This window comes from Talpa europaea (genome assembly GCF_964194135.1).
Source record: "Talpa europaea genome assembly, chromosome: 15".
NCBI classification, from domain to species: domain Eukaryota; kingdom Metazoa; phylum Chordata; class Mammalia; order Eulipotyphla; family Talpidae; genus Talpa; species Talpa europaea.
The window spans coordinates 1,121,795-1,148,958 of record NC_140083.1 but is presented as its reverse complement, the minus strand read 5'-3'; the positions used below and the strand labels follow the sequence as shown (position 1 = coordinate 1,148,958).

The 27,164-nt window shown below is 61.2% G+C and overlaps 2 protein-coding genes across 3 annotated transcripts in view; one reads left to right on the top strand and one right to left on the bottom strand.

Moving 5' to 3' along the window:
• Positions 1-121: 121 nt before the first annotated feature.
• On the top strand, positions 122-19,566 carry TRMU (tRNA mitochondrial 2-thiouridylase; the record flags this gene model as incomplete). Of its 2 annotated transcripts, XM_084254511.1 has the most annotated exons (11): positions 122-203; positions 1,291-1,456; positions 3,549-3,655; positions 13,595-13,717; positions 15,742-15,914; positions 16,860-16,913; positions 16,989-17,055; positions 17,622-17,722; positions 18,462-18,606; positions 18,798-18,880; positions 19,140-19,566. In XM_084254511.1, 11 exons carry the CDS (start codon positions 122-124, stop codon positions 19,302-19,304), a joined length of 1,266 nt encoding a protein of 421 aa, XP_084110637.1. In that variant the 3' UTR covers positions 19,305-19,566. The 2 variants fall into 2 exon arrangements, with proteins under 2 accessions (XP_084110637.1, XP_084110638.1); XM_084254512.1 differs by lacking the exon at positions 18,798-18,880.
• A 5,512-nt stretch (positions 19,567-25,078) lies between these two features.
• The window catches only part of CELSR1 (cadherin EGF LAG seven-pass G-type receptor 1), a gene marked incomplete at both ends in the record, with an annotated part of 57,439 nt that continues 55,353 nt past the window's right edge, over positions 25,079-27,164 (bottom strand). The window contains 6 exons of the mRNA XM_084254498.1: positions 25,079-25,103; positions 25,514-25,775; positions 26,010-26,243; positions 26,496-26,645; positions 26,836-26,939; positions 27,051-27,145. Of these exons, the coding sequence (XP_084110624.1) occupies positions 25,079-25,103; positions 25,514-25,775; positions 26,010-26,243; positions 26,496-26,645; positions 26,836-26,939; positions 27,051-27,145 (870 nt within the window). The remainder of the gene's footprint in view (positions 25,104-25,513; positions 25,776-26,009; positions 26,244-26,495; positions 26,646-26,835; positions 26,940-27,050; positions 27,146-27,164) is intronic.

Genomic DNA, 27,164 nt, shown 5'->3' with positions numbered 1-27,164 from the left:
GCCCGCCCACCGCCGCGGAACCCTCGCGCCGAGCTCGCGCTGCCGGCCGGGCGCGGCGGGGGCGCCGCGGGGCGGGACTTCCGGCGCGGCGCGGAAGCGGCGGGGCCGGCGCGGCGCGCGGATGCGGGCGGCGCGGCACGTCGTGTGCGCCCTGTCCGGCGGGGTGGACAGCGCCGTGGCCGCGCTGCTGCTGAGGCGGAGAGGTGAGCGGCCCGCCGGCCCCGAGGCCCGGTCCGCCGAGCGCGCCCGGCCTGACCGGCCCGGAGTGGCCGCGGGCGGGCGCGGGCGGGCGCGGGGGGACGGGGAGGGCGCGGGGGGGCGGGGAGGGCGCTGGGGGGGACGGGGAGGGCGCGGGGAGGGCGCGGGGGGCGGGGAGGGCGCTGGGGGGGACGGGGGGGGCGCGGGGAGGGGGCGGGGAGGGCGCCGGGGCGCGGGGAATGCGCGGGAGGGGGCGGGGAGGGCGCCGGGGGCGGGGAGGGCGCGGGAGGGGGGACGGGGGGGGCGCGGGGAGGGGGCGGGGAGGGCGCCGGGGGCGGGGAGGGCGCGGGAGGGGGGACGGGGGGGGGCGCGGGGAGGGGGCGGGGAGGGCGCCGGGGCGCGGGGAAGGCGCGGGGGGGGGCGCGGGGCGGGCGCCCGGCGGCGGGAGGGAAGGGCGCGCGCCCCGGCGCCCAGGCTGCGCGGCCGGCCCGGGCGTGCGCCGCGCGGGGGAGCCGAGGGCCCGGCCTGGCCGAGCCGCCCGCCCTGTCGCGCCCCGGGTGGGGAGGGTCGCGGGGCCGGGCCCGGGCCGCTTGGAGTGCGGGGGCCTCGCCTGGCGCCGGCCGCGCCGCGGGAGGAGCGAGTCCGGGCGCCGGAGGGGCCCAGCTGGCCGCGGGCGTCTCACACTCGCGCGCTCGGCTCCGGGCGACGACACCAGCCCCGGCGGGCGGGCGGGCGGGCGGGCGGCCCGGGGCGCTGCAGGGCCGGGTCTGGGCTCGGTCCCAGCAAGGGCGGGCCAGGGCCGTGGCGCGGGAGTGATGAGCTCCTGCCCCGGGACTAGGCGGGGCTCTCATCTGCCCTGAAGACTTTGCTGAACTTCTGCCGCGCTCTCACTCGCTCCGCAGAAGCCTGAGCGAATCTAGCAGCTTCGGGGAGGCGCTGCCCGCGGGGGCAGAGATGGCCCGGTGCCCCTGCTCAGGCGGAGCAGCTGGGGGTGGGGGGAGCCCGGCCCTGACCCTGGTGCACCGGCTCTGAAGGCCGCGGCAGTGCGGGCCGCGTGGGCGCCGGGGAGCTCAGACGCTGCTTCCCTCTCAGGCTACCAGGTGACAGGGGTGTTTATGAAGAACTGGGACTCTCTGGACGAGCATGGTGTGTGCACCGCCGACAAGGACTGCGAGGACGCCTACAGGGTCTGCCGGGTGCTGGACATCCCCTTCCACCAGGTGTCCTACGTGAGGGAGTATTGGAACGACGTGTTCAGGTGGGTGCAGCCCACGGCACGAGGGCCAGGGCCGTGACCTCTGTCCGGGGAAGCGCTGCCAAGCCAGCGAGGCCCAGGCCGCGCGGGGAGGTCTCCGGGGGCCAGTCCTGGGGCCCCAGACACCCTCTTCCCTCCAGTATTGGCCCCTGCCAGTCTCTGGTGCCTTCCAGAGCCCTGAGATGCTTCAGCTGTTGGATGAGGGAAGGGAGCTAAGGCTGAGATGCCTCGTGGTGCCTTGAGGTGGTGTGTGCCTATGAGATCAGTAATGGGGTTAGGTTCTGGAAAAAAGAGGTGACTCGCCCCCTGTGCCTTTGGAAAAGCAGAAACACGGAAAAGCTGTAAGAACCCAGCGCACCCCATGCTGGTCATGAGTGCTTGTCCTCTGTGGGTGCTGCTGGGAGGCATGGCCTGCTCGCTTGGGTGCTGTCCAGGTGGAGGGGGATTGTCTGCAAAGGGTCGGTGGTGCGGGGCAGATAGGGCGGCCGGCAGAGGAGGGAGAGGTGTGTGGAGTGGGCAGGAGGACTTCATGGGAGTGGCGTGGCCTGACCGCCCTTGAGGAGTGAGGAGCCTGGGGGGCCCTTCCCACAGCAGCAGGAGCAGGGTAGGGGGTGACAGGGGACGCCTGGAAGCTGCAGGGTGGGGCTTGTGGCTGGTGTGCACAGCCCTGGGGGTGGCCATGGTGACGTGCATGGGGCTGGGTGGTACTTTAGGGGGAGAAAAGCTGGGTTCAATCCTAATTTTGCCCCAATTGTGACTTGGGGCAGTTGATTAGACTTTCATAAGTTGGTTTTCTCATCCTCTAAGCTGGGGTGACACCTCACAAGGTTGCTGTGAGGATCAAATGCGCCTCTGTACGCTCCGGGTGCCCTGCCTGGCGGAAGCCAGTGCCGCTCCGATCGCGTTGTTCAGAAAGACGAGCTCTGGGCCGGGGCTGCGGCGGGGTCCGTGGGAGTGCTCCGGGGGCGAGGATCCCCAGCAGTCGAGTCAGGTGCTCTGCGGCTCGAGGTGATGGCAGGAAGCTCCAGCGGTCACACTCTGAAAGCGCGTGAGCAGGTGCAGTGTCTGGAGCACGTGCGCCTCGAACCGCGGCGGCGGGCTGGGAGCAGAGCTGGGTGAGCACCCCGGCCTCGGGCCAGGGCTCCCTACGGGAAGGTGAGGTGAGCGCGCCCCTTAGGCCCCCGTAAGCCCCCTGGGCTCTCGCTGGCCAGCCGCCTGGCCCGGCTGCGGGCCGTAACCTGCCTCTCGATGCTCTCGCGGGGCCTCCGGTGCAGAAGTGCCTGAGTCCTCTTGGCCATGGCCCTCGTCTTGGGGTGGGGGGCAGATGCCGCAGCGCCGTCCCCAGCGTGGGTGGAGGAGGAGGCAGGTACCACCGTCTTGCCTAGCGCTGCTGGTGCTGACACCCCCCCCCCCCTTGGCCTCTGCAATGGCCGCTGGCAGGTGCTTACGTGGGCGTTTAGGGCCGCTGGAGGGGCTAGAACTTGCATCGCACCCTGCCAAGAGTTAAAAGAGAAAGGAAAGAGTGTAATAAGGTCAAGCGCTCTGGAAAATACGTAACACCAGGAGATTTCACGCCCTGCTGGGCGGCGTGCTCGTGGGCAGACAGTGGGGCGTCGCCCCTGAGTCGGGGCGCACAGCCACCTGAGTTGGGGCACAGACTCGGTCTGGCTCCGTTCCCCGTCACGGTGTTCTGTCGCCCGGGCGCGGCCACGAGACAGTCCCCGAGTGCCCCAGGCACATGGCCCCTGTGGCAGCGCCCTGGGAACGGGGCAGTCTCTGCCTCCTCCTCCCAGCCCGCCCGCGGCTGCCATCCACACGCCCGGCCGGGGCTGCCCCGGGCGCTTCCCCTTCTCCTTGGTCCGGGCTGTGGGTGGGGCGCCCGGAGATAGTCGGCCCTCAGCGGCCTCTAGTGGGGGGGCGGGGCAGGGGGCTGCCGCCGTGGGCTGGCGGGGTGCTGAGGCGCTGCGCCCGCCTCTCCCGTGGGGCAGGAGGTTTTAGTTCCGGCAGGCGAGGGGAGGCTGAGCGGGGCATCTCGCTGCCTTCTGTTTGGCGGGCTGCGCTGCGCCGAGAAACGAGCAGGCTTCCTCTGTTGCAGCGACTTTTTAAGCGAGTACGAGAAAGGAAGGACCCCCAACCCCGACATCGCCTGCAACAAGCACATCAAGTTCGGCTGCTTCTTCCACTACGCCGTGGACAACCTCGGTGAGTCGTTGGCGCTGTTCTCGCTGTAGCCGGAGGCCGAGAGCTGGGAAACGGCCTCCATTCCGGAGCGGGAGGGAAGGGGCGCGGGTCTGGGTGGGGCGGCTCCTGGCGCGGGGGCAGCGCCCACTGGGCCGGGCCTGGGGCCGGACTCAGGAAACTGGGTGTCTGTCTGTTGTGGCTCATCCTTTCGCTAGTCCTATTGGGGTCTCTGCTGTCGCTCCCAACGTGGGGGTCTGCTTTGTCTGGGGGCGGGGCTGGGCCTGGCTGCGGGTCGGGGTCTCTGAAGCGAGTCTGCAGATCCTGTTCTGAAGGCCGCCTGTGGCCGGCACCGCCAGCCTGCGCGCTTGGGCTGTCCTGCCGTCTCTCCTGCGTCTTGTTTCCGTCTCTGGGGGACGGTCCCTTCCTGCTGCCTGGCTCGCCTGACTCCCCTGGGGTGTCTGCTGTGGATCCCTGCTCCTGCCCCGCTGTTGGAGTCGCTGTACTGACTCCTGAGGGCCGCACGCCGGCCCCAGTTGCCCTGACCGTGGGGCTCACCTGCCACACCTGGCCGCGTGCCAAGACGGAGCGTGTGCCCGTGACCTCGAGCCCAGGGCTGCCAGCTGAGCTGTCCTGTCAGCACTTGCGTAGTGACCTGGGTTGGGGCGGGGGGGCTGCCGATCCAGGGACCAGGGATTGTGGCCGGCACGGCGGGGCCTCCTGCAGCAGAGTCAGACGCGCCTCCACCGGCTGGATGCTAGACCCAGAGCGGGACCTCGGGGCCTAGTGGGGCGTGCAGTTTGCTGCCACGTTGACCAGTGAGCTGGCGCTGGGGCCCGTGACTCAGGAAAGGAAAGGCCCGCCCATGCGCGGGGTCACCGTCACAGCAGGGCCCCCGCGTGGGACTGGGGTGCGATCCCACCGGCCATACCAAGGTCGGCCGAGCCGGGTGCGCTGCAGGGCTCTCGGGGGTTGAGGTACTGCCCACACCCTCCTCCTCAGGGAGCCTGGGGGGCCGGCTGTCGAGGCTTCGGGGGACTTCCCGCAGGGACCACCCGGGTCTAGAGTCACCGCATGCAAAGCGCAGCTTAGAGCAGAGACTCCTGGAGCCTGGCCCCGATGGTGGGCCTTGCAGAGAGCCCCTGCTGTGCACGCTGGTGCCCAAGGGAGACAGGTTTTAGGGGTGTCCTGCCGCGGACCAGCACAGCGATGGACGATGAGGCCGTCTCAGGGTTGAGAGACTGCGCAGGGTGGTCAGGGATTCGATGAATAAATGACACACAGACACACTTCAAGAGAATGAAAATCTGAGTGTGTCTTTATTAAGCTAGTGGTCAGTATATATATGTTTTTCTAAAAGCATAGGAACAGTGAACATCAAAGAGATCAGTTTGCTCATAGGCTTAGCTTAATTGACAGGGCAGTGATTTATGTCCGAAGTTACATCTGGACCTAGCCTCATTCCTAATTGGACAGGCTATAAATTCTTTCTACTGTTTTATATAATTATTTTCTAGTTGCACTAACTATCATTTTTACTCATAATTAATTGTCATGGGTGAATTTATTTTATAATGCAGTTAATATCAAAGGTACTAAAGTTAAGCACATAATAGAAAGATTATTAAACTAACAATTCTATTATAACACAGTGTTTAGTAATGTTTCATTTGCATTAGCCTAATTATTAAATTATGTATGTTTTTTAATTAGCAATCAATGACCAGAAAAAGGAAAGATTTTAGAAAGACAGTTGTAGCAGAATAAAGTTTGTGGGCCTTGAGAAAGCGAGATAAGGTTCCAGGTGGTCAGCATTTCTTTTAATCATCTTTGTGGCAGCTTCTGGTGGTCATTATTTATTGGCAGGCATTCGGCTTCTCTGCATCTTAGGGAGTTTGCTGTTCTCCCCCTGCGCGCATGGTTCCTTGCCCACGCCGGACCTCAGGGACCATGGCAACAGCCATTAGCCCTGAGGGTCACTGCAGGGGGGGGGTGCAGCAGGTCCCCCTTTCTTTTTAGAACGAAGTTGGTAAGCATACATGTCACACTGGATGCGGTAGATGGACCTGTGAAGTGAACGGACACAGAAGGGAATAAACAAACAGAGAAGCAGGACAAGTAGGGAAAGAACAAGGAAGGAGAGAACAAGATGATACCAGTGAGTAGGAGTTAAAGATTGGAGAGTGGAAGCCAGAGAATGGGCAAAGGAAGAGACTGAAGTATCTAGGTGAGATTTACTGACAGCAGAGATTTCAGACTGAAGAGATGCAAGGTCATGAGAGAGGTCATTGTCATGCCAGATGCCCAATAGGTGATGTTTAGTAAGATTGCAATGTAGAGAGGAATTATAACGCAAAGGTGTAACACAAATGAAACGAAACTGAACGTGGCAGCGAGTGGGTAATTGCTGCTTAAGCAGCTGAACTTCATCTCCAATGGCAATAACAATTTCTTCCAGGGCATTTATCTTTCTTTCTAACTTGTAGTCAATGTCCCGCTGCACAGAGAGTGCCATGGTCACATTTTTGGTAAGGTCATTTACAAAAGAAGCTGTCTTAGCTTCCTGAATTAAAGCAACAGAGGAAGTAGCTAAGGAGGTAACCAGGGAAATTAGAGCAGCAATTCCTAGAATAAGGGTGGCAATAAAACATTTAGGATGAAGAAGAACATGTACTTCATCTAAAACTTGCATGGCAGTATTATCATACCAAGGCATATCATGTAAATCAACAGGTAACATAAAATAGGGGGGTCTTTTAAGTAAGACTACAACAGGATACAAACGAACAAGAGAGGGGATAATACAATTAGTAACAATGCAGCCAGAACAATGAATGGAGTAAGAAGTCCCACGCAATTGAATGCGTGTAGCTGAGGCGTTCCCCAGAAGTATAACGAAGGGGTATCCAACGTAGGCACGCACTGGGATCTTATCGGTGTCCTGTCCAGGTTGTTTGAAGTGTACATCATTAATGGCAGTGAAAAGACGAAAAAGTTTAGGCTTTATGACAGAGCTTTCTGTTCAGGGAACCGGGTTATTCAGTCCTGTCAATGGAGGCAAGCTTTCTCATCATTTTCAGAGATTTCTGGAACCCTACGAACAAAGCAGCAGTTTCTCCACATTTTAGTTTAGCTCTATGTCAACTTCCTGGAAGAATTGTACTCAAAGCCACACAAAAGGTTAGCTCTGCTAGAAAAAGAAAAAAATATATATATCTATAACATTGTTGTAGAGTCTGGTCAGTCAAAACAAGAAAACTTTGTTGAATCAAGGCAAAATGTAAAAAAACATTTTCAATGTTATGCCAAACAAAACAGTAAAAATCAGGTGTATTTCCAACAGTCTATACAGTCCTTTGTAGAAAGATTTTTACTCTCAAAAGTTTATCATTTTGAATCAATTGAGGCCTTTTGTGTGTGTGTGTGTGTGTGTGTGTGTGTGTAGAAACAAGTCCTGCAGACATTAAACCATTGAAGTATATAATATTGCAAGGCAACAATAATCATTGACAATTTACATACATATCAGGTATTGAAAGATTTTGTTTAAGAAAACCAATGTTAACATTTTTGTACATATTAGAGTTTTTCCATTTTCCCAAGTGACAGTGCTTTCCTTGTAGTGTAACTTTACCAGGTAAACCAGATAGGATAAATTTATCTAATGTCCTTCCCAGGAGGAAAGGGAGAAAGTTTGTGGAGTGTCTCTAAAGCTTTGCTGAGGTTCCACAAAATTTCCTTTAATTGATTAAATGACAGGCTACCAAATTTTACTTTAATTAAATGTTTGGGAAGCTGTGTCATAAATACTAGAAAACAGCAAAAACAACCATATTTAATCTCTATAAAAATTCTAGCCCTAAGTGATAATATTGACAATTAAATCATAACCTTTAATTGTCATCTCAAAAACCTTAGTTCTTTAGACACTAAAAGACATTATGTACCCAACATTATTAACCTAGACAAGGGCCAAGATTATACCCAATGCTAGTGTATAAGTACATGTTTTGAAACAACCCATTAGATTATAACTCAGTTACTATTAACCAAAAATTATTTCAGCTAATGTGTTCCCAAAACACTAAAATAATATAAATCATTTGAGTATACAAAATTTGTTTTCCTAAAATTCCTTTTTCAGATGTTCAACACTTTACTTAGCTTTGTTACTTTTAATTCCTTTAGACCTTTTAATATTTGTTTTAACACTTATCACTTTACTTTTAAGACCATTAAAATATCTATTTTTAATACATTTTTTTTTTTTTAAACACACATTTCACATTACATTGATTTAGGATTGTCACATCTTTCATTAGCAGTAAGGCATTATAATATAATACTGTCATCTCTTTGAACTAGATGACTTAAATGTGAACACACAAGGTAATATGACATTAGAATTTTTAGCTTTTACAAATAGGTGCAAAAAGTAAACCTGAAAGTTTAGTTGTAGTTTTAGTTTCTGTTATGACTGGAATTCCATTTTGCATGGCTGTTAATAACATAATGGCACATACCTAGGTTTTTACAGGCTGGCTAATAAAGAAGCAATTAGGCAAATCAATAAAAACAAAAAAAATCAGCACCATATAGATACTATGTACATTTTTCACATACATGTGACTCAGTAGGAAAGACAAAAGTACCTTTTATACCAGAAATTTCTTTTGAAATAAACACATTTAAACAAAGTATTAATACTTAACATAACTGTAAGGCATATATGCTTTGAATTATATTATAAAATTTAAACTAGTTTTTGTTTATTAAAAATTGTTTGATCAAGATGTCAAGATTTGTTTTGTGATAATTTATAAAGGCGCCATCTATAATTAGTCCTCCGGAGGTAAAAAACAAAACAAACACAAAGAAAGACAAACAGAAACAGAGATCTCTTGATATACATTTAAAATTTTGGCCATGTGCATATATTTTGAAACATAGTTATTTTATCAATATGTGTGAAGATACTGAGGTTTTTAATGAGTTAACAGCTAAAATCTGTACACAGAATAAGTGTCTAATCTTAATTATTACCAAAGACCTTGGGCTCGAGACCACAGCAGTCATGGCAGTTTTTACTAACTTTTTTGATAAGAAAATATTTTTGGAGTTTACATTTTTAAGAAATGATTTTTTGGCTTTAGGTTGTTAACACATTATGTCACTGGGAACGGCCATATATTAAAACATAAAAGAACACTAATTTTGATAACAGAAGAGGTAAATTTTTACAGTCTGCCTGTAAAATTTGAGGTTTAGAATTTAGCTCAAAAATGTTTGTATTATTACTTTATGTTTTACCAGGTTAGTTTGTTTTAACAAGAAACTTAATGTTTTACAGGTCCCATAAGTAAAATTAAAAGCTTTTATTCAACCAATAAGCATTCTGTATAGCTTGTTAGCAGGTCAAAAGTAACTCAGCAGTTTTTGCCTAAGACAATGTAGATTTTAAAATCAGAGAAACACAGGGAAATGGAACTTTCTGGTAGAATGAACCAAAATAGTTATTTAAGGTGGATAATAGAAAAGTTCAGTCCTCCACAGCAGGAAGGTAGTAGAGACCTGTCAGTGATCCCAACACTGGAGAAAAAGTCCAGGCAGCTGCTTGTTGAGATCAAGAGCAGCCCCCACCAGCCCACTGCAGTGGGTTTATACTATTTTAATAAAAACTTTTTATTCATATTATAGTCATATAGTCTCATACACTCATATTTAACCATTTTTTATCACTTTAACAATTGTGAATGAACTTTGAATTTATAAATGCCTTATTTATCTATTTATTTATTTTTAAAGAAACAAATGGCAAAACTCCACCAGGGGGAACCTAGCCTCCTCCCCAAATAATTAACAGGAAAAGATTGGAGCATTTTTTTGTTTGTTTGTTTGTTTGTTTTATTTAAGATTATGACACATTATTTCTTATTTGTTTTTGAGTTTTTATTTTTATTTCAACAATTTTAGCCAAGTTTGAGCTGGAAATTTGGGCTGGATTTTGGAATGGTCTCATAATTGGGAGCCGATGCCTCTGCAAAGAGGTCAGTATTGGCTCTAGAATTAACTTTTGGCTTTTGAAAAACAGTTTCACTATCCCAATAATCCTGATCACTTTTTCTAATACTGCAGGCTATTTTTTCTTTTACCTTTTGTTTTGCATGTTTCATTTTTGCCTCCAGCCAGGCAAAAACGACCTATTTGTTCAGGCAATTGTTTTATTAATATGGGGCTGTCAGCTGAGTCCTCTTTGATGTTATTTAGGGATACAGACAGCCATAAGTTTTTGAGTTTTTTATTTATTTTCTCTAATTCAGACCCTTGATCTAGTGCCACGGGGGAAGCATTTAAGGGAACTTTCATGAACAAGATTTTTATGTGATGCAGTTGTAGGTTTAGTAACGACTGGGAAAAGAGTGGTGGCTGGGCGGGAGAGCAGAAATTCCTTTAGAGAAACGCTGTATAGAAGGTTGATCAGGATGATATACTGCCGAAATTCCAGAGGAGGAACCGTCAGTAAAAACAACGGCAGCTCCATGCAGAGGCTGTGAGGAAATAATTCTTGGAAAAGTAAAAGCAGTTTCCGTCGCAAATTTTAAAATAGGGTGCTGTGGCAGGTGGAATTTGACCTGACCAGGAAAATTGAGCAAGGCTATGCCCCAGTCATCGTCATTTTGAAGCAGAAATTCAAACTGTGTTTTAGTATATGGGACAGTAATAGTGGCAGGAAGCCTGGCAAACAATTCTTTAGAACATGTCAGCCCTTTCATTATGAGAAATGCACACATAGATGTATAAGATGTGACCATTTTTGTTTGATTGTGTGCCAAATAAGTAATTCCCATGGTGATGAATAATCAATTTGAGAAACTCTAGCTTCAGAAAGTTTTTGTTCAACCAAATGCAGTTTTGAAATGGCCTCGGGCGTCAAGGACCGAGGTGATTTAGGGTTAGGATCTCCTTGTAAAATCTGGAAAAGAGGGTGTAAATCACCTGTAGTAATTTTAAGATAAGGACGAATCCAATTAATGTTTCCAAGCAATTTCTGAAAATCATTTAATGTGGAAAGTTTATCAAGGCGGATTTGAAGATTTTTGAGTCATGATGAAATCATCATGAATGGTTTTTCCCAGATAGTTAAGTGGTCTCTCACACTGAATTTTGTCAGGAGCAATGACAAGACCAAAGGAGGTTAGGTCAGTAATTAAACATTGTAAAAGCGTTTCCACACCTTCCTTAGAGGAGTGGCTCAGGAGAATGTCATCCATGTAATGAATGATATATGCATCAGGAAATTTATGTCTGGTAGCTTGTAAAGCCTGATCAACAAATTTTTGACATAAGGTAGGAGAATTTTTCATGCCTTGAGGCAGGACTTTCCATTGAAAGCGTTGCCAGGATTGGTGAAAATTTGCAGAGGGAACACTGAAGGCAAACCGAGGAGAATCATCAGGGTGAAGTTTAATAGTGAAAAAACAGTCCTGCAGATCAATAATTACAATATGATTTTGTTTTGGAACAGCTACAGGGGAGGGGAGGCCTGGTTGAAGGGCTCCCATGTCATGCATAGTGTCATTAATTGAGCGGAGGTCCTGAAGTAGCCTCCATTTTTCTGACTTCTTTTTAATTACAAAGACAGGAGTATTCCACGGACTGTTAGAGGGCTCTAAATGCCCTTTTTGTAATTGGTCAGAGACAATGTCATATATAACCTGGATTTTGTCAGATGTAAGGGGCCATTGAGGTATCCAGACAGGATCATTGTTTTTCCAAGCAATTTTATCAGCAAATAAATTTTCCGCAATGGCCCCTAAGAAAAAGCCTGTTCATCAATTAAATCAGGAGCGGTGAGAGTTAACCCCATAGATTCCATCACATCACGCCCCCATAACGAAAAGGGTGAGGAAGGAATCACATATGGCTGAAAGAAACCAGAATGCTCATTCATTTGCCAATGTAAAAGCTGAGAGCTTTGAGCTACATTGTCTGCCATGCCTAAACCAATTAAAGTAGATGAGGAATTAGTAATGGGCCATGAAGGGCATAGAATTCTTGTACTTCTTTTCCTACTTTTTTCCAGGTTTCTAGTGATAAACTGTCTTCTTCTGGAAACCATGGGCATACCCATATTATAAATTCATAAAGTTGCAACAAAGCTTTTTTATTTACTTTAATACCACGTGTTTCAATCATATTTTTCAGTATAGAAAGGAAAAGATCTCTGTTTTTGGTCTGTTGTTGACCCATGACCTCGTGGTGCTTTGTTCACTCACACAAGATCTTTATTTCAACTGTGCTGTCCGGCCCGTGTCCCTCGCGGGAACTTGCGGAGGCGTCTTAGCTAAGGTCTGTCCGTATAAACCCCGGACCAGGCTGCTCCAAGGAGCAGATGACCGTTATGCCTTATGACGTCCTCCACGGGAACCGCGGGTGCAGCCCACTCAGACTCCGTAGCCCTAAGGCTGTGGAGCCATAATCATGCACTCCCACACACACTCAGCACCACGAGTATGTTTTCAAGTTTAGAAAAACTTCTCACTGTCTCAAACTGATCACCCTTTATCAGCGAGCTCCGGACGCCCCAGTGAGGATTCTATCCCTGACTGTCTAAAAAAGAAGGGTATTTTAGGAGAAATTCACTCACACACTCACACAAGAAGGAGATAGCTTACCCAACGCAACCTCTTCGTTACTTACCTCTCCTTTGGGTGAAAACAATGAAATGAAGGTCGGGCCCCACGTTTGGGCGCCACCTGCCGCGGACCAGCACAGCGATGGACGATGAGGCCGTCTCAGGGTTGAGAGACTGCGCAGGGTGGTCAGGGATTCGATGAATAAATGACACACAGACACACTTCAAGAGAATGAAAATCTGAGTGTGTCTTTATTAAGCTAGTGGTCAGTATATATATGTTTTTCTAAAAGCATAGGAACAGTGAACATCAAAGAGATCAGTTTGCTCATAGGCTTAGCTTAATTGACAGGGCAGTGATTTATGTCCGAAGTTACATCTGGACCTAGCCTCATTCCTAATTGGACAGGCTATAAATTCTTTCTACTGTTTTATATAATTATTTTCTAGTTGCACTAACTATCATTTTTACTCATAATTAATTGTCATGGGTGAATTTATTTTATAATGCAGTTAATATCAAAGGTACTAAAGTTAAGCACATAATAGAAAGATTATTAAACTAACAATTCTATTATAACACAGTGTTTAGTAATGTTTCATTTGCATTAGCCTAATTATTAAATTATGTATGTTTTTTAATTAGCAATCAATGACCAGAAAAAGGAAAGATTTTAGAAAGACAGTTGTAGCAGAATAAAGTTTGTGGGCCTTGAGAAAGCGAGATAAGGTTCCAGGTGGTCAGCATTTCTTTTAATCATCTTTGTGGCAGCTTCTGGTGGTCATTTATTGGCAGGCATTCGGCTTCTCTGCATCTTAGGGAGTTTGCTGTTCTCCCCCTGCGCGCATGGTTCCTTGCCCACGCCGGACCTCAGGGACCATGGCAACAGCCATTAGCCCTGAGGGTCACTGCAGGGGGGGGGTGCAGCAGTGTCCCCTCTATTGAGAGCTCAGTCTGGACGCGGGCAGCGTCTGGGGTCCTTCTTGGTATCTGTCTTACGTCGTGGTTGCTTAAGACCGTGCGCTTTTCCCTTCGCATGAGAGACTGAGACACGCTCTTGCACCTCAGTCTCTGTGTGTGTGTGTGTGTGTGTGTGTGTGTGTGTGTGTGTGTGCGCGCGCGCGCGCGCGCGCGCCCTTCAGCTGCAGGGGCACCTAACAGGCTCTTCAGGACACGCAGCCACTCCCAGGGCTCCGTGGGCAGAGCTGCTCGCTGGACCCGGCGTGAGGGGTGGAGGCCCACAATCCTGGCGACAGGCCCCAGCCACCTGCTCCCGGCGCGTGCAGGGCAGGAGCGGGCACAGCCCTGAGCCCCTGTGTCTCCCCAGGCGCAGACGCAGTTGCCACAGGCCACTACGCCAGAACTTCGCTGGAGGACGAGGAAGTCTTTCAGCAGAAGCACATTAAGAGGCCAGAAGGGCTTTTCAGAAACCGCTTTGAAGTTAGGAACGGTAAGTGAGCGCCGGTCAGGCGCCGTGACTCGTGGGCACGGCTCCCCCGCCCACGCGCCGTGGCCCCACGCGCTCACCCTGCTGCTGCGGCCCGGGGCACAGGCTCGTCCCCGGGTCTGCGGGGGCCTTGGGAGCAGTCAGGCGTGGCCGGGTCAGAGATCGACTCTCCCGCGCAGCCCGGGTCTGGGCTTTGTCACGGTCCAGAGCACCCGGTGATGTCGGCAGAAACATGGACGCTCACCGTCGGGGTGCGCGCCGGCGCTCGGTCAGGCGGGAGGGCCGAGGCTGGGGCGCGACTGTAGCGCCTCCAGGCTGGCCTGGCATCCGCGTGCTTGCGAAGGCGAAGCGCACAGGTGACCTTGTCCGCGCGAGAGGGAGCAGAGTTTTACTTTCCCAGAAAAACAAAAACCCTGTGAGCTCGGACGCTGCCAGCTGGCCTCGGCCTCCACCGCGTGCCAAGAGAGAGCTCGCGGTGGGAGACACGGACCAGAGCCTGGAGCTCCTCCCGCAAGGGCCGCCGCCCGCACCCCGGCCATGCTGCACTGTGCACGCCCCTCCTCTCAGAAGCGTGGGGCGCCTGGCCCACTTCACGGGAGAGGGCGCCAGGTCCCCGGGCTGGGCAGCTCAGAGAGCAGGGCCGGGGTCCGCGTCCAGGCCCTGCTGGGGTCTCCTCCATGTGGCTCAGCCTGTGTGGGGCTGCAGGTCCCGAGATGGTGCACTGGTCCCAGGAGCCCGCGTGTGCAGGGGCCCCTGGCTGCCCTGTCATCCCCCCCCCCACCGCACTGCCCGTCCTGCAGCTCAGAGGGACACGGGTGCCCGTGCAGCCCGGACTCCCACTGTCACCTGCCTGCCTGTGGGGTGTGGCCTCCAGCCCCGCCCGGGCACCCTTCCCCAGGGGACCTCAGCACGTTGGGAAGACAGGACTTTGAGGGCGGAGCCTGCCACTCGGGAGTCACAGCAGGGAGCGGGCCAGAGGCCCCTGCGTGGAGCTGTGCGTGGGCGTCTGGCGCGGCTGCAGAGTTGTGTGTGCTGGTGTTCACATGGCCGGGTCTGAGCTCGTGTGTCTTATGGTGTCCTGGAACCTTCCATTCCTGCTCAGTTGCCCTGGGGGGTGGGGCAAGTCAGTCACAAGGGGCAGCAGGGGCCTGACCAGTGTGCGTGGGCCGCGGGCGTGAAGCTCGCTGGCCGCGGGCGTGAGGGTGAGGGACCAGGGCTCCTGGCGTCCCCTGTCAGATGTCAGTTCCTTTCCGTGGCCTGGGCTCGCTGGCCTTTCTCAGGAACAGTCGACTGGGGGTTTGTTTGAAACAACTGGGCGCCGTCAGGAGCGGCGGTATCCTGGGGCTTCCGCGCATACCTGGTCGTCTGCCTGGGTTAGTTTCTAAGAAGGGAGATCCCGTCACTGAGCGAGGCCGGCTTTGCGTGTACAGGCAGTGCGGAGTCCCTGCACCCCGCGGCCTCCTGTAAAACGGGGTTGTCTCCACAATGACAGTCAAGGCCTGGATGGGACCGTGGCCTGCAGGCGCGTGTGCTGGGGCGCCTGGGGCTGGCCTCTCAGCCCCGCTGCCCTCCGCGGGCTCCTCGCCTGCGCCCCGCACACGCCACCTCGCCCCAACACCAGAACACGCTTGAGGGCAGAGCGCTGAGGGCGCCCCACCCCGCGGCTCCTGGGGGCTTCTGTCGGTCGCCTCACCCACTTTCCCCAGGTGGGCTGGAGATAGTGCAGCGCGTTCCCCGGCGCCTCAGAACAGGCTGCTCGCGCGGGGTTTCGGCTTTGAAGATGCCGTAACCGAAAGCAGAGCTCGAGTGCCTGCCTTGGCACGGAAGCCGCCTTCCCTGCCTGTTCCCTGGCAGGCCGTAGTAGGGGGGGCGCCTCCTGAGTAGCCGTGGCAGTGTCTCCCGACCTGCCCCTCGGGCGGTGGGTTTTCGCCGCCAGCCCCGGGCTCATCTCGGCACGCAGAGCCGTTCGCGTAGGGGCCGTGTGTGGTCTCGTTCCTATAACGTGTTTTGTTCTTTACTCTTGGCAGCGGTAAAACTCCTCCAAGCAGCTGACAGCTTTAAAGACCAGACCTTCTTTCTCAGCCAGGTTTCCCAGGATGCCCTGCGGCGAACCCTCTTCCCTCTGGGGGGATTAACCAAAGATTTTGTAAAGAAAATAGCAGCTGAGAATAGACTTCATCATGTGCTCCAGAAGAGAGAGGTGTGTGCGCCCCCGGGAGGGGACTGTGGTCTCGGCGCAGCTCTGCCCGGGAGCAGCGGGTAGAGGGGTGCTGCCTCAGAAGCAGCAGAGCTGGGGCCCCACCCGCCCACCCCCTCCTCAGCCCCTTCGCGCCCTGGCAGCCTTGGTCCTGGGGGGCGGGTGTTGGCTCGGCCTGCGGGCCAGCTGGTGAGACCAGGCCCGCACAATCGGTGGGGGCATGGCGCCACCACACGGCTCTGCCGCGGCCTGAGGACAGGGAGGGGCGAGCGTGGTGTCCCCTGCTTCCAAGAGCCCTCTGTGAGCCCAGTGCCCGTGAACTGTACCTTGCAAGCAGGCGGCTCCCAGGCTGAGGCTCACCCGTTGCACCCTGAAGGGCTCAAGGGGTGTGGACCCTGTGATTCCCCCAGATGTGGGGGGGTGGAGACTGCGTTTACACACACACACCCCCCGCCCCGGGGCGAGAGAGGAGGTAGGACAGGCCCGGTGAGAGCCCCCGCATTCGACTGGGTAGACGCCCAGGAAGGCAGCTGAGGGCCTGGGGGCAGGCACGGGCACAGAGGCCTCCGAGGCAAGCGCCTGGCCTGTGGTGGGGCTGGTGGCCCAGCCTGACCAGCTTGGGGCTGGAGGCAGCTGTGGCCGTCTCCTTGGGCCGGGCCTTTGTCCGTGAGCTGGTGGCCAGTGTGGTGGTGGGCGCGCGCGCTGTCCCCTCCCCCGCCTCCCGGCGGTGCCCCGAGGTCTCAAGCAGCCTCCGTGCTGTTCCCGGGGGCCGGGCTGACCGCGGCCCGCGCCTGCTGGGAGTGGAGGGGCTGGCGCGCCACACTCAGTGGCCGCATAGGTCGGGGCCTTAGACGGAGCCCCAGGGCAGCGTCTGGCCTCTGGGCCGGGCTGTGGGTGTGGCGGCCAGGCCCCCCGGCCCCCCTCACGGCCGCCGTCCTGTCCTTGCAGAGCATGGGCATCTGCTTCGTGGGGAAAAGAAATTTTGAAAATTTCATCCTGCAGGTGAGTGGTCCTTGCGGCATGGGGCGGAGTGGGGTTCTGTGGGCGCCGCCCCCGGTGACGCCGCGTGTGTGTCAGTATTTGCAGCCTCGGCCCGGGAGGTTCGTGTCTGTGGAGGACGGGCGCGTCCTGGGGACACACCAAGGTGAGGGCGGCCTCCAGCTGCGCGAGTTTCACTAAGACCCCTGTGTTCCCCTCGCCCCTGCATCAGAGAAGGGGGTGCGGGGACGCAGTCGGACTTCGGGCCAGGGGTCTCCTCAGGTTAGGGGCCTCGCTCTGCGTTGTCGGTCAACCGACTGCCCTGGGAGCCAGGTCGCCGTCTCCTGGAGGCCACAGCGCACGCCACCCGATGGCAGGCAGTGGGCGATTTCGAAGTTTGGGGTTTCTGATTTGGGGTGCTGCACGCCGAGCTGGGCACAGAGCTCACAACCCGGATGGGGGACTGGGGCCCCAGTGTCCAAGGCGGGGTGTCTCACCACGGGCAGCCTGGATGGCTTGTCCTGTGCGAACTCCCGGCCCAGCGTGCAGCCAGGGCCAGGCTTGCGGAGCAGGGGACAGCCGCGCGATCTCTGGTCTGCTCCAGCAGGGCCGGCTTGGGCGCCTCTACTCCGTAGGCCGCGGCCTGCTTGCTGGGGTGGGGGTCGCAGGATGCCTCGGAGGAGCTGGCGCCGCCCCGGCCGCGCTCGCCTCTCACTGAGCCCGTCTTGACAGGCTGGTTCCTGTTCACGCTGGGCCAGAGAGCCAACCTCGGTGGCCTGCGGGAGCCCTGGTACGTGGTGGACAAGGACAGCGCCACGGGCGACGTGCTTGTGGTGAGTGCGGGCACCTCCCGGGCTCTGCTGTGCGCTGCTCACGCCAGACCCTCCCCAGGGCGGTCCCCATGGAGCTGGGGGTGCTTCAGGGTCTGGGGCAGGGCCTGCACGGAGCAGGCCCCACCGCCTCACGGTGGCATGGAGGGCCTGGGGCCCAGCCAGGATCACAGTGGCCACCCGGGCTCTGGAGTGGTCCCCACACAGGGCGCGGGTAGGGGGACCGGTGCAGGTGGGGCCGAGGGTGCCCGGTGAGACCCCTACACGTAGGGGCCAGCTTTGGGTGCCAGCATGGACCCGGAAACCTCCTCTCAGGCCGTGGGGCTGAGCCTGGGCCAGGGTTCCGGCGGCCTCTGCGTCGCCTCATTTGCTGTGAGAGCCAGATGGGTCAGCAGTGGACACGTGTGCCTGCGTGGGCTCGTCTCATAGCGCTGAAGCGCCGGCTCCGCTGCCCGTGCCCCAGCCGGAAGCTTGCTAGGTCCTGGGGCCGGGGTGCGTGGGGTCAGAGTCAGGGCCCAGAAGGCGCCTCGGCCCTTCTCCCCCAGCGCTGGTGTTGGTGGGACCCTGCTGAGAGCCCCCGGGGAGGGGCTGCCCGTGGTCTCACCTCTGCCCCTCTGCTTTCTGCTAAGTGTGCCCACAGGGGCGCCCCGCTCTCGCCCCAGCCCCCGTGCTCGTCTGCTGTCGGGGTCGTCCCTGAGGAGGGGCGGGGTGTTGGCGCCTGACCTTGGCCTTCCGCTCTCAGGCCCCTCGCACAGACCACCCCGCCCTGTACCGAGACCTGCTGCGGACGGGCCGCGTGCACTGGGTGGCGGAGGAGCCGCCCGCGGCGCTGGTGCGGGACAAGATGATGGAGTGCCACTTCCGCTTCCGCCACCAGATGGCGCTAGGTGACCGGGCGGGCGCGGGCGGGGAGCTTCCTGCCTCAGATGCCGCGGCCCGCGCGTGCCGCCACGTCCCTCCAGCTGCGCCCAAGCGCCCCGAGTGCTCTCCGCCCCCCGCTGGTGCCTGTCGCCTCCTGGGGCCGGCTGACCCGCTCGGCTAGGCCGCGCCCCCACCCAGGGCCCCTCTCCCCTACCAGTGCCGTGTGTGCTGACCCTCAACCAAGATGGCAGCGTGTGGGTGACCGCTGTGACGCCTGTGCGGGCCCTCGCCCTGGGGCAGGTGAGTGGGCCGCGCCCAGTGCGGGGAGGGCTCGGGCTGGGAGGCGGGACAGGCTGCAGCCCCTCACGGGCGCCTGGCCCGGGCACCTGGCCCGAGCCCCGCGTGGCGCAGGCGTGTCCCCGGGTGGCTGGCAGGTGCCCTCTGGGCGGCAGGGGCCGCGGGCGCCTCCGGCTGCAGCACAGCCTGGCTCCTGCACGCCCCGCCCCGCCCCGGCAGCCGCGGCAGTGGTGCCCGGCGCAGTGACCGCCTCTCCTTGCAGTTTGCGGTGCTCTACAAGGGAGAGGAGTGCTTGGGCAGCGGGAAGATCCTGCGCCTGGGGCCGTCCGCCTACACGCTCCAGAAAGGCCGGAGCCGATCCAGAGCGGCCACCGAGGGCTCCGGGGAGGGGCCGGGCAACGGCCCAGCCTCAGGGCCCCCACTGTGACCCAGCCCGAGTGGCCCCTGAGGGCCTAAGAGCCGACGAGGAGCGGAGCCCAGCAGAGGCTGCCAGGGGCCCGGGCCGCCCCGGGGGTGCTGCCAGGCTGCCGGGTAGCAGGAAGGCCCAGGAAAGCCGCCCTGACGCCTCCCCGTCGGGGCCCGGCAGGAGGACTTGCTGCGGAGCGGGCCTGGCCCCTCGCCCCGGGGGATGGGGCCTGCGCGGGGCTGTGTGGCTGCGGGGATGGTGGAATAAAGGTCTCTGTTCTCTGCGGGGTGTGGATCCTGCTGGAGGCTGGGGGGCGGGGAGGGTACCACGGCACCGGCCCCCGTAGTGGTTTGGAAGGGCAGGGGGCAGCAGTGACCCCTTGTCCTCCCACCCAGGTCCCAGTGGCAGAGGACGGGCGACTGGCCTTGACCCAGCAGGGACAAGTGGGCCACCCCGTCCCTTGCGAGGCGCGGCTTGGGGGGGACACACACGGCCATGTCTGCCGCGACCGTGCCCGGTGGCTCCAGGCCACAGGCATCGGTTCCCCGTGGTCCTGGGGTTGGCAGCCCCTGTTGGGGTGGGGGGGGCCACCACCCTGCTGTGTGGCTTGTGGCGGAGGAACCACCTCTGGGCACTGGCCCTGCTCAGGAAGCTTCAGCCCCCGGGACTGGGGCGCCCCTGCAGGCCCACCTCTGGCAGGTGCCCACGGGCGCCGGGGCTTTACGTGTGGGCTGGGGGTACAGGCGCGCACGCCGCGGTGGGGGTGGCGGGGGGCTGGGTCTGGCTGGCCCGCGGGCCCTGCTGTTGCCGTGAGCCAGGAGCCTCCCTACAGCCCTGAGGAGCTGCGGGTGGGCAGACCCTCTCCAGGAGGGCGGTGTCCACGCACCAGCCACCTGACCGCCCAGGGCCCTTCCCTGCCCCGCCTCAGATGCGGCGCCCTGCTGCTGCTTCCAGTAGGCCCTGTGGTTGCGAGGTCTGGGCCAGAGGCGGGACCTCCGGGACCTTGGGCCCCGGGTGGGCCTGGGGTTGGGGTCACTGGCCCTGCTCCGGGGCTGAGCGGCCGTTCTGGCACCGCAGGGCCAGGCCGCAACCCCTCCGAGGCAGGTCCACGCGGACCTCAGGGGAGGCTGGAGCCGGGGCAGGCGCCTGTTCTGAGCGGGCCGGGCGTGGCAGCCCAGCGAGGGCCTCCGAGCGGCAGGGCCGTCCCTGGAGTCCCTCTGGGCGGGAGTGCGGGGCGGGGGGTGGGGCAGGGCCGGGAGCGAGGTCTCAGCTGCCGCCCTGTGGGGGACCCACCACGCTGCCCACTGGGCTGACCCAGGTGGCAGACACACGAGTGGGAGGGAGGACAGTGGTGGGCAGAAGTCGGTTGGGGTACAGGGAGGCGGGGCCCCCATTAAGTCAGCACACTTGGGGCTCGTGGGGTCTCTCCTCCCCCCACCCCCGTGAGGCAGCCTAGTAGCCCCGCCTCCCAGCCCAGGTGCCTCCCCTTGCGCGCGCTCAGGTGCCACCCTCGGCCCGAGGGCCCCTCTGCATCGGCGCAATCAAGGCCGCAGAGGCCAGCAGCGTAGACGCCCGGCCCGCCGGCCCCTCGGCCCAGCCCCTCGGGCTTTCGCTGTGGGCCTGCCCACAGGTCCCCCTTGGCGAGTGGAACGCGCAGCCCCGAGCCGCAAGACTGGGGACAGCTGAGCCCGCGCGAAAGCAGGAGTCGGCCCTGCAGGCCACCCCTCGGTCCCCCAAGGCCCTGGCCCGGGGTCTTCCTGGCCTGCTCCCGCTGTGGCCTCAGCCACACCCTGCGTCCCCCCAAGTGCACGCTCCGGGAGGGGGACGCTCGGGACTGGGGGGGACCCGGTCCCGGGGCACTCGCTGCTGACAGCCGCCGCCGTGACCCGCGGACCCTGGGCACACGCGCGCGGGCCGGAGGCCGCGGACAGCACCCTCGCGCGTGGCCCCTCTGGCCCGCTCCGGCCGCGCGCCCCGGCGCCTGACCCTTGCCCGGCGGCGGTCAGGGCGTCGCCTGCGGTGATTCAAGAGGCTCCCGCGCCCGCAGTGTCCTTCGGCTGCCCAACAAGGGCTCGGCCCCGACCTCGGCCCAGCTCTGGCCTGACCGGGGGCTTTGCGGCCTGCGAGGGTGTCCTCCCGGCCGGCCAGGCGGCCTCACGCCCGCCCCGGCCCGCTCTGCCCTTCCCAGGGGCCGCTGCCACTCCGGGCCGTGCCCTGGGGGAGGGGCAGCCCAGGGGCTGCTTGAGGCCCGAGGCCCACGGCTGCCCTTGATTTCTCCCTCCCGGGGCATGGCGGCAGCCACCCAGCTCCCCGCCTCCGGTGGACCTGCGAGTCCCCCCCGGCTTGTCCTGGCTTGTCCTGCGCCGGCACTGGGCGGCCCGAGCCCAGGGTCCCTTTCTCCTGCGAGGTCGCGACCCGCAGCCCCGGGCCTTGCCCGCCTCCCGCGCTGCCCTGACCCACCTCAGAGCCGCGAGGGCGCGCCGTCCGCCTCCAGTCCTGCCGCCTCGTGCCCAGCGAGCTGGCGACCGGGCAGGGGTTGGGGGCCCCCAGGCCACCGGCCTTTCTCCCGAGCGCTCGCGAGGCCTCCCCCGCTGCTTTGCGGCCCGCTCTCCCTCCCCCCCCTCGAGGCCTCGCCCCCACACCCCGCGGCCCCGCCTCCCGCGCAGGTGCACCCACTCGCAGGCCGCTCCAGGTGTCCCACATCAGCCGCTGTCTGCGCCCTCTCCCCAGCGCCTCCCGTGACCGGGGCCGCAGGTGATGGCCACAGAGGCCGGCAGCGTGAAAGCCTGACCCGCCCCTCACCCCACACCTGCCCTCAGCTGCGCCCAGTCCCAGCTCGCCGCTGAGTCCGGAAGGCTGACCAGCAGGTCAGCCGCCCGCCAGGGGGCACCACGCGTCCACATGCTTGGCCTGGGCCCCGGCCTCTCCGCTGTGGGCCGCAGCAGACTCCAGGGCAGGACAGGGGCGCGGGACTGACCAGTAGGGACGTGCTCCCCTCCCCAGCTGCCAGCCACGTCCGCGAGGAGAGACACGTGGCTTTGCACACCTGCTCCCTCCCCACCCGCCGCCTCTCCAGGGAAACCTCCCGGAGACAGATCTGCACCCCGCACCGCGCTGGGGCTCCCCGCTCGGTGCCAGCCTCGGCCGCCTCCTCTGTGCAACCCGGCACTGTCCAGCGCCAGGCCCCAGCCCCCTGCAGCCTCGCTGGCTTGAGCCCCTTGTTGGCTGGAGCCGGCTGCGCAGGTGTGAGCGCGCGGTGGGAGCGCGCGTGTGCGTGGGGACGCCAGCGGACACGCCAGCAGCCTGGACAGTGCTCAGAAGCAGCTGCGGCTACCAGGCTCCTGCTTGTCCTGACCCCTCCCGAGCACGGGCCCAGGCCCACCTTGTCTGCGAGTCACCACCCCTGCGGGCACCAGGTGCTCCTGCTGCCAGGCGGGCCTCCCGCTGGGCGTCCTCCTGGCAGGGGCCTCCGGGCGCGGACTCGCGCTGAGAGGCGGCACCGAGCGGCGAGGTGGTGGGTGTGGGGAATGGGGCATTTGTGGGCACTTTTCTTCCCAGGACGACCCGCGGGTGGCCCCCCGCCTCTTCAGAGGGGGATGAGACGGTGCCGGTGCTGGACGCAGGGACCCAGAGGAGGGCAGGGCAGGCGTGGACGGGGCCCCGGCTCACCCCAGAGGAGCCGTGTGGGACAGATCCCGGGCCCCCCGGAAAGGCCAAGAACAGAACCGGACGTGCACCACGCAAGGCCCGGCCCCGAGCGGCAGGCTGCGGCCTGACCCAGTGGCGTGGCCAGGGTCACCGGCAGGAGCCGCGCCGTGCAGGCCTCACGCAGGGACACAAGGTGGTTGGCGGCCAGGCCAGAGGCCGCGCGCCCGCTCAGAGGACTCGCCAGGGGCCAGACAGGACCCGGGCGCCTGGAGGCGAGGGTGGCACAGGCGGGGCCGGGAGCCGCTGTCCAGACACCAGCACAGGGCGCAGCCGGTCAGCGGGCGGGGGGGCCACCCGGCCTCGCGCTGATGCCCGAGTGTGACGAGGCGCCAGGCGGACGTCGACCCTCCTGGAATGGAAACGCCGAGAAAACCCAAGTACGGAGACGGGTGGACACGGGGGCGTCCGGGCCGCGGCTAACAACGGCCCGATGTGGGGAGCCCTGGTGGAAGCCCCCGCAAGCGCACGACCCCGGGCCCCGGGCCCGCGCGGGGGGAGCAGCTCGCCGAGGCAGAGTCCGACGTTTAATTTATTGCGGTTTCCTCGCGCGCGGCGATCCCGGTGACTCGAACGTCAATAAATACACGATTGTTACAAAACCTCCAGCGTCGCGTCCCCCCGCCGTCTCGGCCGCGCCTGTTCACGGCTGCCCGTCTTCATGAGACCGACGGGGTTTTTGGTAAGGTTCCGACCCGGTTGAAACTCGCGGCTCCTGAGGTGCCGCCGCGCCGGGGGCCGCTCGCTGCCGCGCTCCCAGCGGGCGCCCAGGCTCTGGGCAGGCTTCCCGTGGGGGCCGCGGCCAGCCCGGTCACTCCCTGACGGCGGGGTCCCCTCCGAGGCGTGCGGGAGGGGCCCGCGGCATCGCCCGCCTGGCACCGGCCGGGGTCCCGCCTGGGGAAGCCGCGGTGCCGCCCACGGACCTGGGCCGACGGAGAACACAGGCCGAGCGGACGCCCGCCGGCCCCACCCCCGGCCCCCACGAGCTCCCCGAGCGCAGCCTGGTCGCCGAGAGGGGCGCCGGGCTTTGTCCCTTTGCACAATTGGCGTCTGAAGCAGGATCAAGTAATTGGCCAGACACGGCGGTGGGACCCCAGCCCGCCCGGAGCGCCTGAGGCTAAACGCGCCAGAAAGTTGGCAGGAGGGAACGTGACACCCCGGCAGCCCCCACACTTGTCTGAATCCCGACGTGGGGGCATTCAAATCCCCCCGGGAACAGGCGCCGCGGACAAAGAGCCCCCACCTGCGGCGCCTCGCCTGGGACGGGGCCAGGGAGGCCCGGGGCTCAGCGGGGCCTGCGAGGCGCGCTGGGAGCGGCCAGGGTGTCCATCACGGCGGGACGGCTGTGGTCCACAGACCGCGTGGGGCTGCTCAGGGCGCCGCCCATCCCAGAGGGCCCTGGCTGGGTCGCCACCGTCGAGGCAGATGGGGCGCAGGGTGAACCCCTCAGAAGCCAACTGCTGCTGGTCTCCAGGGCCCGGCCGGCGCGGCACGGGCACCTCGCTAATGGCTGAGAGCAGCACAGGCACCTCCCGCCCTGCTCCGACGCCTGCCCGCCTGGACGGGCAGGGACCCCGGGGCCCCACTCCCAGGTCCAGCCCCGAGCGCGGTCCACTCCTGCACAGCTGGCCAGAGGGCCCCGCAAGCGAGCTGCGCCGTCCTCGCCCTACGCGCACATGGCGTTTGCCCCTCGCCACCGGCCAGGGGCTCCCCTCTAGGCCCAGGGGCCTCGCGATGGCCGCGGGGCTGCGGGCAGGGCTGTCCTGCAGGAGAAGGCGCGCAGGCCGGCCCTCAGTCTCCACCTGCCCCGCACGCGCGCTGGTGGGTCCTCTCCCGGTCTGGGCCGCGCGGTTCGGCCGTCTGCGGTCCTGCCCCCCCGCCCGGGCCTTTGCTGGTCGCAGGGTCAGATGGCCCGAGCCCCTGGGGGCAGCGAGGCTTCGCGTGGGAGCGTCAGCCCTGACAGTCTCGGGGGCCCCACCCCGGGCCTGCCCGACTGGGCGGGCGGCGGCCTCCTGGGCTCCCAGGTCCAGGGGCGCGTCGAGGCAGCGGAGAGCTGGGGGGGACGTGCTTGTCTCATGGTCTCCTGATGGTCAAATTGAAGTTTCGTTACTGCCTCTGCGCGTGGGAAGAAGCCGTGGGGGGCGAGGGTCAGCGGGGGCGCGTCCCTGGGAGCCGGGCCCGGGGGAGCCAGCAGCTAAGCTGGTCCGAGGTCGCCCGGAAGCAGAGCCCCACTTGGGGAAGGAGCAGCACCCTGGGGGCTCCAGAGAGGGGGCGCCCAAGAGCCCGCCCCCCTGAAAGGCAGGACGGGGCCGGGCCACAGCTCGCCTGTCGGGCAGGGGCTGTGCCGGGGGCACCGGGCTGGACGGCATCTTGGAGTCCTCTAGTCCTCTAGCCTCCTCCCTGGACAGTCCCCACCCCAGCCTCGGCCCCTGCTGTCCTCCGGCCCGGCCCCCTGGGGAACAGGGGCAGGGCTGGGGGCCGGGGGCCAGGCTGCGGGGCGCGGGGGCCGCGGGGCAGCTACTCACTCGGAGTCGGAGCCGTCCGCCTGGGCGCTCCCCGCACGCACGCTCATGGCCGCCCCGTTGCGGTGCTCGCGCCCCGGCTCCCGGCGAGGGTTCTTGACGGTGATGGCGCCGTCGGGGGCGCGGCCCCCGTCGCTGGAGCCCGGGGAGGAGGAGCGCGAGGACGCGGGGCTCTGCTCGCACCCGGCCAGCTTCTCCCGGAGCCGCGACTTGAGGGTCTTGTCGCTCAGCGGGGGCGGGTAGGCCACCCTGTTCTTCAGGATGCCTGGAGGGGGGCGGCCGCCGTCAGGCCGGGCGCTGCCCCAGGGACAGGGTCCCCGACCCGCGCCGCCGCACCACGGGGCTCCCCTCCTGGGTCTCAGCCCAAGGGACGGGCCACACGGCCCCCTCGGCCGCTGGCACCAGCGCAGCCCTGCCCCTCGGCCCCCACCCGGCTGCAGCCCACCCCGGACCCCAGCCCGACCCCAGCCCCCCGCCGGCCCGGCCCAGGCCGCGGCACCTTTCCTCTGCTCCGGGGGCTGGCTGGGGGGCGCGGCCGCGGGCCTGGGAGGGGCTCCGCCCTCCGGGTCTGGGGGGCGCTGGCTGCAGTGGTTGCCCGGGGCCTCGGGGTGCAGCTCCACGCTGACCCGGTTCTCCACCTTGAGGCCCGGCCCCTCCCGCGGGTCCTGGCTGTCGCTCCCGGCCAGGCTCTCGTCGGGCCAGCCGGCCGGGGTGTGGCCAGCCGCAGCGTCCACTGAAAACACAAGCGCCCCGGCTTGGAGCTGCGGCCCACAAGGCTCCCGCCGTCCCTCCTCCCACGGGAACCCCGAAGACCCCGACCCCCACTCCCAGGCCTCCGGGGGAGAAACAGGCCCAGCTCCTGCACCCCAGCACCCGGCCAGCCTCGAGGGCGCCTGCGGCGAGGGTCCCCAGAGGCCCCCGGCAGCCTCGCCTGCGTCTCCCCGTCCTCCTGGCTGCCGTGGCTGTGCTGCACCTGCCGGCTCACCTTTGGGGGTGCTGTGGGCAGGGCCCCGGGCCGGGTCCCACTTGTCCTCGGCCTCCCCGCCGTCGTCCTCGCTGTCCGAGGAGCGTGAGGAGGCGTAGGAGCTGCTGTGCTCGTCCAGGGACAGCTCGCTGTCCGAGTCCGAGTCGTGGCCTGCGGGCGGCAGGGGGTCAGGCCGGGGCCGGGGGGGCCTGGCGGGGGGTAGTGGGGGCCCTGGGGAGCCTCCCGGAGTGAGGTGGCCACAGACCCCTCTCCCAGGCCGCCTGCTCCCCGATGACCGAGGGTCCAGGGCTGGGCACAGACCAGGCGGGGCCTCCGCCCAGGCGGCCCCAGGGCACCGTACCGTGGGCCTTCTTGCTGCTCCGGGGGGCGAAGGACGCGTCTGGCTCCCCGAGGCCGCCCCGCGCCAGCCCGGAGGACACGCTGAGCTTCTGGGCCCCGTCATCCCTGCGGGGCGGGGGGCAGGTCAGGCGTGGCTGGCCGGAGGGCACAGCGTCGGGCGCCCGCAGGCTGGGGACAGAGCCGCGATGCCCGGGGTGCCAGCGGACGGGGCCTGACCTGAGGGTGCTGTCCAGCGAGGCAGTGGACTCGCCCAGGGCGGTGCGGAACAGGTCCGGCTGCTCGCAGTAGGTGTTGTTGCAGTTGAGGGAGCGCTGGGGGGAGGGGCCGGTC